Below are 16,494 nucleotides of genomic sequence, written 5' to 3'. Positions count from 1 at the left end.
TCAGACCACAGTGCAATCAAATTAGAACTCAGGATTAAGAAACTTACTCAAAATCGTACAAGTACATGGAAACTGAATCACTTGTTCCCGAATGACGACTACTGGGTAAGTGATGAAATGAAGGCAGAAATTAATAAGTTCTTTAAAACCAATGAGAACAAAGACACAATGTACCACAATCTCTGGAACACATTTAAAGCAGTGTCTAGAGGGAAATTGATAGCACTAAATATCCACAGGAGAAAGCAGAAAAGATCTAAAATTGACACCCTAACATCACAGTTAAAACAACCAGAGAAGCAAGAGTAAACAAATTCAAAAGCTAGCAGTAGACAAGAAATAACTAAGATCAGAGCAGAAATGAAAGAGAGAGATGAAAAACACTTCTAAAAATCAATGAATCCAGGAGCTGATTTTTTGAAAAGATCAACAAAATAGACCACTAGCCAGATTAATAAAGAAGAAAAGAGAGAAGAATCAAATAGATGCAATTAAAAATGATAAAGGAGATATCACCACTGATCCCATAGAAATACAAACTACCATCAGAGAATACTATAAACACCTCTATGCAAATAAACTAGAAAATCTAGAAAAAAATGGATAAATTCTTGGACACATACACCCTCCCAAGTCTAAACCAGGAAGAAGTCAAATCCCTGAATAGACCAATAACAAGTTCTGAAATTGAGGCAGTAATTAATAGCCTACCAACCAAAAAGCGTCCAGGACCAGATGAACCCACAGCCAAATTCTACCAGAGGTACAAAGAGGAGCTGGTACCATTCCTTCTGAAACTATTCCAAACAAAAGAAAAGGAGGGACACCTCACTAACTCATTTTATGAGACCAGCATCATCCTGGTACCAAAACTTGGAAGAGACACAACAAAAAAAGAAAATTTCAGGCCAATATCCCTGATGAACATTGATGCGAAAATCCTCAATAAAATACTTGCAAACCAAATCCAGCAGCACAGCAAAAAGCTTATTCACCATGATCAAGTTGGCTTCATCACTGAGATGCAAGGCTGGTTCTACATACACAAATAAATAAATGTAATCCATCACATAAACAGAACCAATGACAAAAACCACATGATTATCTCAATAGATGCAGCAAAGTCCTTCAACAAAATTCAACACTCCTTCATGCTGAAAACTCCCCTTAAGCTAGGTATTGATGGAAGGTATCTCAAAATAATAAGATCTATTTATGACAAACCCACAGCCAATATCATACTGAATGGGCAAAAACTGGAAGCATTCCCTTTGAAAACTGACGCAAGACAAGGATGCCCTCTCTCACCACTCCTGTTCAACATTGTGTTGAAAGTTCTGGCCAGGGCAATAAGGCAAGAGAAATAAAGTGTGTTCAAATAGGAAAAGAGGAAGTCAAATTGTCTCTGTAGATGACATGATTGTATATTTAGAAAAATCTAAATTCACATTGAATTTGAATCCTTTATTTTATACTCCAAGTTGCTGCAATATAATACTTCTTTTTATATTAAAAGAAACTAAGTTAGAGAAACATATTTGTATTGTTTTGTTATTTTTTGCCCTGGATTAAATTTATCAACTTATTCATTTACCTAATTATTGCTCAATGCTTGCTAGGTCAATACAGAAATTCATGAGAGAGTCTCTATGCTCAAGGAAACACAGCAATAGACTATTAGAGTTAAAAGAACATTAAAGACCATGAAAGTACATATAGATGTATTTTATTAAAATTTATATATATTAAATGCTATCAAAACACATTTTTCTGTATTAATATTTACTCCTTAAAGAGTTTTTAAATAAATGAATGAACTTTAATTTTCTTAACCCAGTTCCCTATCAATTGACACTTAATTTGCTTAGAATTTTCATTAACAATGCATAGATTAACATTTTGTGAATAAATATATGCACATGTTCATTATTCCCACAGAATTGCTTCATAAAAGTGGAATTATTTGGTCTAAGCAAAGAAACGTTTTAAACACTTTTATTTGGCAAATTCCCTAATGAAGGGCTGTACCCTTGCCCAACTGGTTACTCTCTCTTCTCTGTCCTCCTTTTTACACCTGGACCACAGATAGCTGATACCTTGTGTATAAGATAGTATTTCTGTATTGTTCAGTGAAGAAGACTTTTTTACCCTTTTTCTTATAATGGTAAATATCCACTTCTGTTCTTTCACCATTTTTTCTATGGGAGCATTTGTAGTTTTCATTTGGATTGTAAGAAGTATTTTAATGTTCAAGACATGATCTCTTTGCTGCAATCTATAATGCAAAATTTTCTCCACTTTTCTTTGTGTATCCTCAATTTTGTTGTGGTGCATTGTGTTGTACCAAAGGTGTTTTCTTTGTTTGATGTTTAAACTATTAATTTTCTCTTTATAGATCCTGAATTAAAATCTGTAGGCTTTACCCACCTATATATACATAAAAATATAGACCTATGTATTTTGTTTACTTCCTCATTATTTATCCTTAAGTCTTGTACCCACAGACATTTACTTTAGACAATGTGATGGGATAAAATTCTAGCTTATTTTTCAAATATTGATCTAATGATTTCGCCAGCAAGATATTTTGATTTAACTCTCCTCTCTCAGTGAAAATGCTGTCATTTGAAAGTTCCAAGAAATGCAGGTCACAGTGAAAGTCAACCAGCTAGACCATGGCAAAGCCAGAATTTGACCTCAAGTTCAATGCTTTGAATGTGTAGTGGCGAGCAGTATGGCTCTGAAAGCAATGAGGACCACATCTGAATGGGGCACAACTGGAATTCTGCCACAGCTATGTTGCCTTGGGTAAACTACTTCCTCAGCACCTGTTCCTAATATTTAGAATAAGGGGAAGTAATTCTTTTGAACCTCCTAATCTTTAGAATAAGGAGAAATAATTATACCAACCTTATCCTGTTCTTGTGTGAATGAGTCATTATTCAATTTATCCATTCAACAATATTCATTAAAAGTGTTCAATGTAATCGATATTTTTTTGAGGTGCCATGACTATAGTTACCTTAAAAACAGGTATTTTCTAGAAATAAATTACTTTGACTTCATGATTAACTTAGTGTTGAATTCAAATAATGATCTCTAGGATCTAGAGTCCTGCTCCCAGCATTCCATCTGCCCTATACAGATGGTGGAAAAGACACCTGGTAGATTTTTTTTTTTAAGACTCGTCTAAGTGTGGAGGAGAAGCCTGTAAGTGTGCACTGTATATTCACTCTCCAGCACAATACCTGACACAGAACTGGCAGTGAATTATTGATTTTATAAATGAATGAGCAAATTAACAATGTATACATTCTTGTCTATGTAATTTTCTTTACTAAAAATAGAACAAATTGTTTTTAAAGATACTTGTCTTTTCTTAGTTAAGAGAATTTTTAAAATATGTAGATACAGGAAATAGAGATAGAGGAAAATGCCCGAACTCTCCTGCCACTGTGTAAATGACAAAAAGAAGGTGCTGTCCTCTCAGATTCATCAGGCCATTCTGATTCATCATCATTAACTTGCCCACATGGATTCTACCTCTGAATACTTCCGGTTACTTGATTAATACCCAAAAGCGGCACCTACTCAGCCATCCCAGATGAAAGGAAGGAGAGAAAACGCTCCTAATGCACTTTGTAGGTAATGTAATTGATCTTCTGTGTTCTCAACTTAAGTATTGATTTGTTGGTGCCAAGCAGTGTGCCTGGAATCAGGGCAGTGGGTGATCAAAGCCCAGACTGGGTCTAGACTTCTGGATTTGATCCTGGCTCCACTGCTTGTGATCATTTAAATTCCCAGTGCCTCAGTTTCCTCATCTATAAAAGCAGGTAATAACAGCAGTGCCTAATTTATGGGACTGTTGTGAAAATTCAATGACTTAATATTTGTAAGTACTTGGAACTGTACCTGACACCAGGGCAAGTGCTCTGTAGATATTATCAAATAAATTAATACACTTCACCACATCCTTAGCAGAGCACTCCCTGACCAAGTTATATCCCTTTACCATATTTCATAGCACCAATCACCAGGCCTGTACCTGTGTTTTAATATTATCTTCATTTTTTAATAACACAACTTTCTTTCCCCATCAGACCATAAACCACCAAGGGCAAAAATATGAATTTACTGACACCTTTGTGTGTTGCTATTATGCATAGAAAAGATTATTCAAACATTACTTTGTTTTTCTTTAATGTATGAGTGCAATAAATCTCCAAACTAATTTTTTCTTTTACAGGTCTTTATAAGCTTTGGTATAATTTATAAGCTTTGGTATAATTTACAAGCTTGGTTAATTAAATTTCTTTATGAAAATAATCATTGCATCAAATAATCATGGAGCTAGACTTTTTGGCATGCTAATGTCTTTTCTACAGATGGCAAGGTTATGATTTAATCCATAACTATAGCCATGACAGCCAGAAGATCTTGAATTCTTTCATATACTTATTCCTCAAAGGCCTTATTCCTTAGAACTGTGACATTTATTAGTAACACCTCAATGTAAGATGTTAAAATGACATCTGATTGAAGGCCGAAAAGCTCTCCTGCCATTGTCTGACTTGCAGGCACAAGATTTAACATCTTTCTACTTACATATTTTCACCCATGATGGCATCCGTTAAAACTAAGCCAGTGTCTGGCTCATGAATGAATGAAATATAGGCTCAGAATGGCAAAAGAAAACCTTATTCATGGATCCAATCCAAACACAAATTCACGATGCTTAAAAATGAAAAGTAAATCCTTTAAAGCTCAAATTTATGTAATTATCTTAGAAAAAAAGGATTTTTTTAATTGCCTAGAGTCCTCATAGCTTCTTGTTAAGCTTAACAAGAGGTATAAAGCCATGATGAAAATATTCACTCTCCACTCTAGTCCCTATTTAGGGAAAAAAAAAAAAAAAAAGGAATCACTAGTTTATTCATCTTGCCTAATGACACAGAAGGGCAAAACAAGCACCCAAACAATGAATAATAATGTAAGAGCTCAGGCTGTAAAATCAATATGTCAGATCGACAGAGCTTTACTTCGTTTTAATGCTCTCATCTCTGAATGCAGCAGAGCTTATCTTTTGAATTATATATATATATATTCACCTAATTACATAAATATTGACTTTTCCTTATGTGAAGCTTTTTTTTCCAATCTCTCTGTAATTACGATGTCAATATTTGTGGCTGGAGTAACAATGAATTTAAATCTGTTAATTGTGACTGATAGTGGCATGCCGTGAGATAATTCAGTCACTTAGTCTCAGAACACTGACGGCACTAGATAATAAGTGATGAATCAGTAATTCCCTAAGTATATCGTGCTAAGGTAAACATCTTTAAAAAGCAATTATTTCAACCCAGTTAATTTAGGGGTTGGTCTTTTCCTCAACTTGTCAGGTTTCATAATGTACAGAAATAATAACCAGAATGCGACTGGATCTTAGTTTATGACTTTGCCTGACTTTTTTCTTAATGTAACACTTTTTCCCAACTTCATTCTTCAGTCCACCCCATTAACAACTTCTTTGATCTGTTGATAGACATCTACACCTCCATCCTCATAGCCGTTGTGTGTATGAAAGATATAATTTAACATTAGTTGCTATTATTATTTGCTATTTGCTATTTCCTTGAAGATCCTATTCCTTATCTCACTTACATGTGGAATCTAAAATAGTTGAAGTCATAAAAGGGGAAAGCAGAAGGGTGATTGCCATGGGATGGGTGTGGGGAAGAAAGGGAGATGATAGGCAGAGGGTACAAAGTTTCAGTTAGACAGGAGGAAGAAGTGTTTTAGTATTGAATTGTACTACAAGGACTTATCATTTAAGTAGTTTGTTTTCGATTGAAGCGGAGAGGGGGATTAGGGTAATGATGATGAGGAAATACATAATGGATGCTAGTTTGGCCAGTGGTTACAAAAGAGTGTTCGACTGGTTGACCTCCGGTTCATGTGAGTGTAAGTAGGTCAGCTACTAGGGTTCAGAATAGGATTTGGGTGATTGGTCGGAATATCATGCTTTGTTGTTTGGATAGGTGTGTTATAGGGATAATTATCAGTATTAAGATGGAAAGTATGAGGGCTAGGACGCCTCCTAGTTTGTTGGGAATGGATCCTAAAATTGCATATGCAAATAGGAAATATCACTCTGGCTTGATGTGGGGTGGGGTATTGAGGGGATTAGCTAATGTGTAATTATCTGGGTCTGTTAAAAGGTCGGGTACAAATGTACAATCAGTATGACTATCATTAATAATATTTCCAAATTGCTAAGAAGGAAAGTTTCAAATGTTCTTTCCACAAGAAAAATGCTAAGGATGTGAGGCGATGGATATGTTAGCCAGCTGGATTTCATAATTCTTCCTGGTATACATGTCAAAATATCACATGATACCCCAATAATATATATATAATTTGTTAAGTAAAAATAAAAATAAATTTTAAAAAGATCTTATGCCTACTTTATTCTAATATATGAGCTGTAGAAATTCTACTTTTAAAAAATATTTTATTCAATTATATCCCCTCACCTGATTTTATTTTCGTGGGAAAAGTTTTCAGTTACTGAAGTTGATACATCTCTGAAACAAGAACTGATGCCATGCCTCAGGATATGTTAATTAATTAAATGTTTTTACTTTCTTACCAGTGGCAGAGAAATGTTCCAGAAGTTTTCAAAAGCTAGGAATCCTTTCACTTTGCTCTTATAACATTTCTGAGAATTTCCACACAAGAGCCTGAACTCTCCAATTTAAGTAGAACAGGAATCCCTGTGTCACATTTATCATTTAGAGTTAGGTGAACACAAAAAATGCTACCCCAAAACAATGCTGTCCACACTCTGAGTTTAAGAGCTGTTCTAGGCGTATTATGGTGAAGTGGTCATGCATCATCCTGTGTTTTCTTATTTGCCTCTACAGGGATGCCAGATGATATGAACTTCAGTGATGTAAAGCAAATCCATCACACAGACAGTGGCAGTACTTTAGACACCACAGGAGCAGGATGTGCAGCAGCGACTGAATCTATGACATTCACTCTGATAGGTGTTGTGATGTTACTTCCTGGGATCTGGTAACGGAACACTTCCGTCCTGACATACCTTACTCAAGTCTCGATTTCTTCTCTCTCTTCATATTCTCTGGAATAAGAGATCCTTTTTCAATGTAACAATTATATTTATGAAAAGATATGTCACACTAACTTCTCAGAAACCAAGCTGAAATATTCATAAAGTCCCTAAAACTCAATGTTTAAATAATACACTTTAAAAATATGTCTTTTTTGAATCTAACTGAAACCTTCTTAACTTCTAATATAATGAATCTGAAGATATGAATGGCACAGAGTGACTTGGAATAAGAAGAATTTAGAGTATCTATAATTTTATTATCAATTCCAAGCCCCTTCCTTTCTAAATCAAAAATGTTTCCATTTGAAAGTGTATTTGCCAGACAATGAAAACAGTGTGCAGTATTTCTTAAAGTACTGAAACTAGAATATCATGAAATAAATCAAACACACAATGGCAAGTAGTATGCATGCATATTCAACAGACTCTTCCATTTTTGCAAGCTGTAGAAGGAAATGTCTGAAAGTCTGTAAGTTATTGAGTGATTATTGAGAAGCATTTCACATAATTTCACTAAAGAAACTTGATAATTTTGATCCACTGTAACTTAGCCACTGACAGACCTTAAAGCTGAGTATTTCAGTAGCACCTGATTTGTATTCCATTACATTCAAAACACATTTTTGGTAATGTGGCTCTGTTCCCGCCTCCCTCAGAATTTAAGAGCCTGAGGCAAAATTGTTAATAGTCTCAATGAGGATACTTATCCATTAATACTTCCCATTCTCAACATTTCATATCTACATAATTTCTTATGAATTACAAAGCTCTTTCAAATGAGATACAGTATCTCATTGGACATTCTTCACCCCTCAAAGACAGATAGGCTTGATTTTCAGTCAAATAAAAACAATAATGCTGATTTTTTTATATGGCTCTGAATTTGCTTCTGGAGAGTTTTGCATGAATAAGGTCTACAAAAATTTTGAACAATAATAAAAGTGTTAGATATGTGTCTACTTTCCAAGATAATTTAATAGATTATGTTGGACTGAATGTATATATTAAAAAATATTATACATATCTTTATAGTCACTTTTTATGCTGGAATACTTTAAAACAGCCATTTTCTTGAATCCCAGAGTTATTTTTATGTAAGTTTAAGTAATTAAAAAACTTAGTCTGGTATTTTGCATCTATTGAGGAGCACAGGTTTAGAAGCAAAGCTAACGTTTACTTGGCCTTTCTTTGTATAGACACCATGGTAAATGCCTTTATGCACAATGTCATTTAATCTCCCCAATAACATTGTCACTTCCATTTTACAAATGAGAAAACTGAGCTTTAAATTTTAGGGAATTTGACAGAAATGTTATACAACTAATCATAACACAGCTAGATGGTGAGTACAACACCTTTAAATAAACTGTATACCTTCCTGGTTCTAAGATACAGTTTTGGAACAACAGTGAGGAACTACGGGTTAGCACGAAAATCATTCAGAGACTACTTAAGTCTCCAAACTAGGATTTAACAAACAAATACAATTGATTATAGAGTTGCAATTGTCTAATTATCACACTGTACATTAGTGTAGAAACATAGCAAAAAGAAGAGAAGAAGTGTAAACATGGACCATTTTTACTACCATTCATTACCCTCCCATATATTCAGATTCACTCTAAACACATCAGCCCTGAAAATAAATCAGCTACTAAGAATGAGAAAGAAAACACAACTGTTATAACTCTAATGGAATCTTGAAGTTTCTTTTCATTTCCTGTGCAACAAAAGGAATAAAACAGTTCTGTGGCCATAGGATGGCCATAGGAGGGCATTAAAAAAAATGAAAGAGAGGAGAGGAAGGAGGAAGGAGGGAAGGAATCAAGAAAGGAAGGAAGGAAAAGGGCATGGCAGAATATTATTTTTAAAATCTTAGATTTGTCTTATCCTCTATTTATTCAGGAATATCTTATCAATGAAATAATGTCTGCATGGTCATCTTCTCACTAAAGGATAGAGGTTAATAAACTCTTTCCTCCCAACACTTAGATTTTCTGAAGTGCTCAATAATGATGCTTTGAAAAGGACTCAATTCATGTATTGCTAATTGTTTGCTATCATATAAAATATTGTTTCTATCATCAGAATCCTTCAAGTACAATAAAAATGATTTTTCTTGAGTGAATATATTCAATGTAGACATCTGTTATTCTGAATGAGAATTTTATTGAGCAGGCTATATCTCAATTTTATTTAGGTTGCAAACTTTCATGTCATTCATATACAATTATATGGATTATGAAAATTCAGAAATAATTTTTAATGTTAAGTATGACTTTGAACATATCATTTTTCTTTAAATGCAGAGTGTTGTATATGTTATGTCATTTTTAATTAAAATACAGATAAAACATATTTCTCAAGTCAAAAGTCTGCTTTCTTTGCCTTTACTAAAATTACAGAGCAGTTGAATTACTGTTATAATTATTTTATGGATAGAGATCAAATCAAATATAATTCTTAAGCTAGCCTATCTGCCTTCTTGCACAGAGAAAAATGAGTAAGTTCATCATAATATAATTTATATTTCCATAGTAGCAAAAATAATAACTTTCTTGGAAGAGAGTAGGGATGAGTGTATGTTCATGGTTACATTTGGAAACATCTGATTTAAGAGACTTTCGCCTTCCTGCACTTGTCAGTTGTCATATTGGAATCAACTTCATGAAAACGTGTGTGAGAAGATCACGAATCCAGAGTGAAAGACAAGATACCAGAATTTGAAAGACCAGAGAGTTAAAAACAGAATAGTGAACGTTTAAGGATCAAAACTGGTTGGAGACAGAAGGAGTGGGAGTGACTGCAGTAAATTGGTAAGTAAATTCCTACTTTTATGAGTTTTCATACCCAACTTTGAACACATTAGATTAGAAGGAATGAAGGGTCTTAGGAAAAAAGGAAGGGCTCTTATTTTCTTGAGATAACTCAGCCAAGACCACTATCATGAAGAAGAAGAAGGAAGAGGAGGAGGAGGGGGAGGAGGAAAGGGGAGGAGGGTGACAAGAGAAATGGGGGAAGAGGGGGGAAGAGGGAGGAAGAGGGGGAGAGGGAGAGGGAAGGGGAGGAGGGGGACAAGGGAAAGTAGGGGAAGAGGGAGAGGGAAGGGGACGGGAAGAGGGGGAGGGAGGCAGGAAGGGGGGAGTGGAAGGAGGGGAACAAGAGAAAGGGGGAAGAAGGGGCAGGAGAGGAAGATAGGGGAAGGGAGGAGGGGGAAAAGGAAGGTAGGAGGGGAGGAGAGGGAAGAGGAGGGGAGGGGAGGAGGGCAAAGAAGGCAGGGAGGAGAAAGGGGAAGGGAGGAGGGGGAGGGAAGGGGAGGAGGGAGGAAGAAGAGGGGGTGGGGGTAGGGGAGGGCAGGAGGGGGAGGGGAAGGAGGAGGGGGAAGTGGAGAAGGGGGAGAGGGAGGGGGAGGAGGAAGGGGAGAAGAAGAAAAAGCCCCGCTGTAAGACAAATGCTGTCAACAGTATAGTATGTTCAAGAAAGAGTGACTCCATAATTGTGATCAAAGAGTTCCAGGATTCATTTTACAAAGTCTATGTGATTTGCTCACGCAGGGCACGTTTTCACTCCTCTCCTTGATCCCCCGCCCCCATCCATATATACACTCATATACATTTTCTTGCTCTTGTCTCTATTTCATTTCTGTTTCTTATCTGTAAAAATTGAGATAAATGTATCTACCTCACAGTTACTTAGAGAACTAAATAATCTAACACCTATTAGGACCCTGCTGGCCCATGATGAGCTGTAATGATTCATATTTGTTCCCTTCCACACAGAGCCTTCTGTTAAAGTGCACATGTTCCCAGGATAGGACAACACCAGAGTATTTAGTTATGTATTCTGCCTGTCAATAAGCTTTTGATAGGGGAAGAGAGCTGTGTTAGTCCATTTCACACTGCTGTAAAGAACTACCTGAGACTGGGTAATTTATGAAGAAAAGAGGTTTAATTGACTCACGGTTCTGTAGGTTGTATAGCACGCATAACTGGGAAGGCCTCGGGAAACTTACAATCGTGGCAGTAGACAAAAGGGAAGCAGGCACAATCTTCACATGGCAGCAGGAAAGAGAGAGTGAAGGGGGAAGGGCTACCCACTTTCAGACAACCTGATCTTGTGAGAACTCACTCACTATCATGAGAACAGCAAGGGGGAAGTCCACCCTATGAACCAATCACCTCCCACCAGGCCCCTTCCTAACACTGAGAATTACAATTCAACATGAGATTTCGGTGACGACATCCAGCCAAACCATATCAAGAGCATAGAGAAGGTGGTTGGAGAGTGAGTGAGTAAGGTTTAGGACAGGGAAAGTGAAGAGAAGCAATGGACTTTGGAATGCCCAAGGAACTCATCCCTGCCTACTTCACGTTTCATGTTTCGCCTGGACTTATCCTGGCTATGAGGCTTATTCACTGAAAGGTTATTTTTTTGAAGTAACGGGAGTAAGTGGTCTTTCTTTCTTTGAGTGTAAAAGGATGTTACCTGTGACCCAGTATTGAAATGTGAATTGGTCTCTACAATGACAAATTTAGAGACCTCCAAACTTTGCTTCAAGGTCTCCTTGACTGGCGTATTTTGACGTCTGTCTTTGTGTGATTATTGTACTGTGGGGTAGAGCACAGCTCAAGCGGTGAGAAGAACAAATACCAGTAAACAAGAGGTATGTTGCTCAGCATCTCCCCTAAGTTACCCGCAAGTGGTTATTTCTGAGAGGCAAGGTCGCTTCATTAAGGTCACATTGCCAATAATTGACAAAGCAAGCATTCTAAAACGAATCAGGCTTCCAAATCCTTTTTTCCACTGCACCACTCAGTATCCCAGGGTTCAGAAAACTTCAGATAGGTCAGTTAGGTTAGGTTAGGCTACTTGCAGGTTTTATAGGCCATTTTTAAATGTTCCCTTGTTTCATTCACTTTCTGAAAACTCTTGTCTCCAAGATATTTTATTTTTCATTTGTCTTTCATCTCAAATTTAGCTCTAGTAACAAGGGTTAGGATCCTGAGGAGATTCCATATGCCAGGTGCCCTAGCGTGGCCATCTGATGGGGTAGTTGGCTCGCTCACTGATTCACAAGCAACCAAAAATGCTGGAGAAAACAGAGCAAATACAGTTTCAAAGGCTTTAGCAGTCATTTTCTGTATGACCTTCAGCATGTCCCGTAACTCTCTGAACTTCAGTTCTTCATTTGTAAAATAATGTAGCAGAACCAGATAATCCCTAAATTTTCTTCTGTATTTTTAGAATTCTAGATTTCTAGGCTAAAACAAAAAACATTTTTGATGCAGTAAGACAGAACATTTGTTTATTTGATGTCACATAATCTACAATTTCTTAATATATAAAAGGCACTTTGAAAAGTAATGCCTAAAATACAAATTTAGTTACAATTTCTGCATAGGTTTAAACCTCCAATGTCTTTTTCACATGTAGGGATGTGGCTTTTCTGTATACGATCTATTGGAATGATCTTGCGATGATTAAAATGAAGAACTGTCAGAGCAAACAGTCTTCCTGTTTTTAATGTATAAGACAATATGAGCAAAAAAAAATCTATCATATGATTAAATATTTAGTCACTAACTATTGTTTGTTCTAGCTTGTCTTATAGGAGTTAAGATCTGGGGTCCTCACTAATTGAGTTGTGGTGTTTCATAATCTTCAAAAACAAATAATGCATAGACCGACTCCTATGAAAGACAAAGATAAAAGGACGTGGAAGTAAGAGATGAAGTCACAAAACAGTTGACAGTACTTTCTCTTCTCACAGATTTTCCTCAGGAGACCCTTTAAATAGGTGTAAACAAACGTTGGTGCCTCTGATGATTTATTGCCGAACAAGCTGACAGAGCATAGGAGCATGTTATCTGGGCCTCTGTATTGCAGGGCTCGTTGAGAAAATGAAGAAAGACCAGAAGTGCAGCAGTGGAAGCAAATGCTCTATGTCATTCAGCAAGAAAGCAGATGGAAGCTTAGAATCACAGCTTATTTAAAAGGACAGCTTATAAATAGGGTGTGTTTATAATTTTAGTATTTCGTTTTCCTCGTTTATAAAAAAATTAAAGAGAATCCCATGAGAATTTCATCACAGATGGTTAACTGCAATAAATTTATATTGAAAAATTCTGCTTTACTTCTACTTTGGCTACACATCTATTATAGTGTGGGTGTGATTGAATGTAAACCCACAAACACATGTACACGTTTATCTATATCTATCTATAAAATAGATATATTCATGTTTATTGTTGCTATGATTATATTGATGCTTATATTTATATTGCATAAAATTTGCCTTTACGTCAGTTCTTCCAGGCTTATTTGAAATTTGAGAAGGGCGATGCAGTTAACTCATCAAACTGCTTTCATTCTAATTTCAAACAGATAAGCTTCAAGCAAGCTTTTGCTGTACACAAGACAATGTCTATGACTGCTGAAGCAATGAAAAGACATGCACAAAGGATGTATTTCAGAAATCCTCACTTACACAGGCTTAGATACAAATTATGTTTTCCTAAAAGACTGTTGCTTCAGGGAACAATGCAATACAACACAAACAGTTCACTTACAAATCTTATTATGAAAAAACATGAAAGTGTAACATTTCACTACCCACTTGCTTTTAGACTGTTAACTAATTAGAGTCAATTTGACCAAGGAGTAAATGACAATTAAAAGGAATTAAATATTCTCATCCTTTTCCTCAAGTTACCAATTTTTGTGCTTTTTCTCCTTCAATGATTGTCAGCTTTCAGTGCCCCCAGTGTCTAAATGTTCTCTACCTCAGCACCTGCATAGGAGGCTATGAGTAACACAATAACTCGGGCTTGGAAATAAGATGAGTTCTGGTTTTGAATACCAGCTATCTCATGAACTAGTTGTGTTAATTTGATTTCTCTGAAATAGTCATGAAATGAAGATGATTGTATACCCCTGACAGGTTTGTTGGAAAGATTTAATTACTTCTTATGTCAATGTATGATGATTAGCACATTGTGGTATTAAATAAATTATTGGTTGACATCTTATCAAAACTTGCTCTTAGATAAAATCTTTCACACTAAGTTATAAACGACTGATGTCATGAAGAGTCATTTTAAATTATATGAAAATTAAAGATTATGTATTTGTAGTATTCTGCAGAGAAGAAAAACTAAAATCCAGAAAGGATATATGAATTACCCAAATTAACACAACTAGTTTGAACTAGAAGACCAGTAACTAATTTTCTTTTTAAGAAAACCTCTTTGTGCACTGCATTGAATCCAAATTGTTACTTCAAAGCAACCAAAAGTGGCATGTTAGTATATCCTAATATTCAAGAGTAATTGCCCCATAGCCACAAAGACTAAAACAGTAGAAATGGGCAAATGTGCCAGTTTGAGAGACAAAGAATAGACTCTTGTAGATTCAATGAACTTAAACAAATTTACGAGAAAAAAAAACCAAACAACTGCATTAAAAAGAAGTGGGCAAAGGACATGAATAGAGACTTCTCAAAAGAAGACATTTATGTGGCCCAAAAACATATATTTTAAAAGCCTCAACATCACCAGTAATTAGAGAAAGGTAAATCAAAAACCACAGTGAGATGCCATCTCACACCAGACAGAATAGCAATTATTAAAAAGTCAAGAAATAACAGATGCTGGAGAGGATATGGAGAAACAGGAACACTTTTACACTGTTGGTAAGAGTGTAAATTAGTTCAACCATTGTGGAAGACAGTGTGGCAGTTTCTCAAAGATCTAGAACCAAAATACCATTTGACCCAGCAATCCCATTACTGGATATATACTGAAGGAATATAAATTATTCTACTATAAAGACACATGCATGCATATGTTCATTGCAGCACTATTCACAATAGCAAAGACATGGAATCAACCCAAATGCCCATCAATGATAGACTGGATAAAGAAAATATGGTACATATACACCATGGAATACTATGCAGCCATAAAAAGGAATGAGATCATGTCCTTTGCAGGGAACATGGATGGAGCTAGAAGCCATTATCCTCACTAACTAACACATGTTCTTAATACTTAAGCAAACACCACATGTTCTCACTTTTAAGTAGGGGCTGAACAACAAGAACGCATGGGCACAGGCTGGGGACAACACACACTGGGGCCTGTCAGGGGGGCAGGGGAGGGAGAGCATCAGGATAAATGGCTAATGCACATGGGGCTTAATACCTAAGTGATGGGTTGATAGGCCCAGCAAAACACCATGGCACACATTTACCTATGTAATAAACCTGCACGCCCTGCATGTGTATCCCAGAACTTAAGAGTAAATTAAATTAAAAAATAGAATAGACTCTTGACTTTAAAGGGAAAATGAGGCTACTGAGAGAAGCTGTAAAGTGTTAATATACCTTGATATTGATTCGAAAAGTAGAAATAATTTAATAGAGTTTCTAATATAATGGTTTTAATATAAATTCTAATCTCTTTTCATATTTACAGTCTGATTCTTTCTTTTCTTTTCTTTTCTTTCTTTCTTTTTTTTTTTTTTGAGATGGAGTTTCACTCTTGTTATCGAGGCTGGAGTGCAATGGCGCAATCTCGACTGACCGCAACCTCTGCCTCCTGGGTTCAAGCAATTCTCCTGCCTCAGCCTCCCAAGTAGCTGGGATTACAGGCTGGGCCACCATGCTCAGCTAATTTTTGTATTTTTAGTAGAGACGAGGTTTCACCATGTTGACCAGGATGGTCCCGATCTCTTGACCTAGTGATCCACCCACCTCGGCTTCCCAAAGTGCTGGATTATAGGAGTGAGCCACCGCTACCAGCCCACAGTCTGATTCTTAATAATTGACCAATTTGCTAAAGTATTCAGGATATCTTGACAAGTAACATATCATAATATATACATTATAATTTTAAATATGCCAACAATTTACTTTGAAAACATAGGAATTAAAATCAAAATAGATTTTATGTCACCTTTGCTACTAATACTGTTTTTACTCTAGCATTTGACTTGCAATCTTTAGATTTACCCATTTCTGTACCAGATTATAACTAGGTTGTATCTTGAAACATGAAGATTAATGGAACATTTTCGTATTTATTTTAACTGAAGATTCTTTGTCAGCATTTAAAATAGTTTATTGTGCTATATTCTAGTAATTTCAAAATATTGGGAAGATATGAATACTCGAAATCTTTCAAAAAACTTTCCTTTAGAGGAGAGTTCCTTCACTCTATTGAAAAGCATAAGGACAAGTGAGCAATAGTTGAAATATGTGGTCTGTAATGTCTAGAGTTTTATTCTTCTCTTAAAATCCAGAGAGATGTTAGCTATTTGTCTTCATTGGGCCTAGAAAATGTTTTTGTATTTCTCTT

The 16,494-nt window shown here is 35.9% G+C and overlaps 1 protein-coding gene across 1 annotated transcript in view; it reads left to right on the top strand.

Annotated features, from left to right (window-relative positions):
- GPC5 (glypican 5) overlaps positions 1-8,903 on the top strand; it is a 1,393,669-nt gene extending 1,384,766 nt beyond the window's left edge. Inside the window, exon 8 of the mRNA XM_012456307.2 lies at positions 6,927-8,903. Coding sequence (XP_012311730.2) covers positions 6,927-7,084 — 158 coding nt within the window. The 3' untranslated portion in view covers positions 7,085-8,903. The remainder of the gene's footprint in view (positions 1-6,926) is intronic.
- Positions 8,904-16,494: the final 7,591 nt, after the last annotated feature.

This window comes from Aotus nancymaae, unplaced genomic scaffold, assembly GCF_030222135.1.
Source record: "Aotus nancymaae isolate 86718 unplaced genomic scaffold, 86718_ANA_hifiasm-v0.15.2.pri h1tg000048l, whole genome shotgun sequence".
Lineage (NCBI taxonomy): Eukaryota > Metazoa > Chordata > Mammalia > Primates > Aotidae > Aotus > Aotus nancymaae.
Note: the sequence above shows the minus strand (reverse complement) of the source record. Positions and strands in the feature narration are given on the sequence as shown.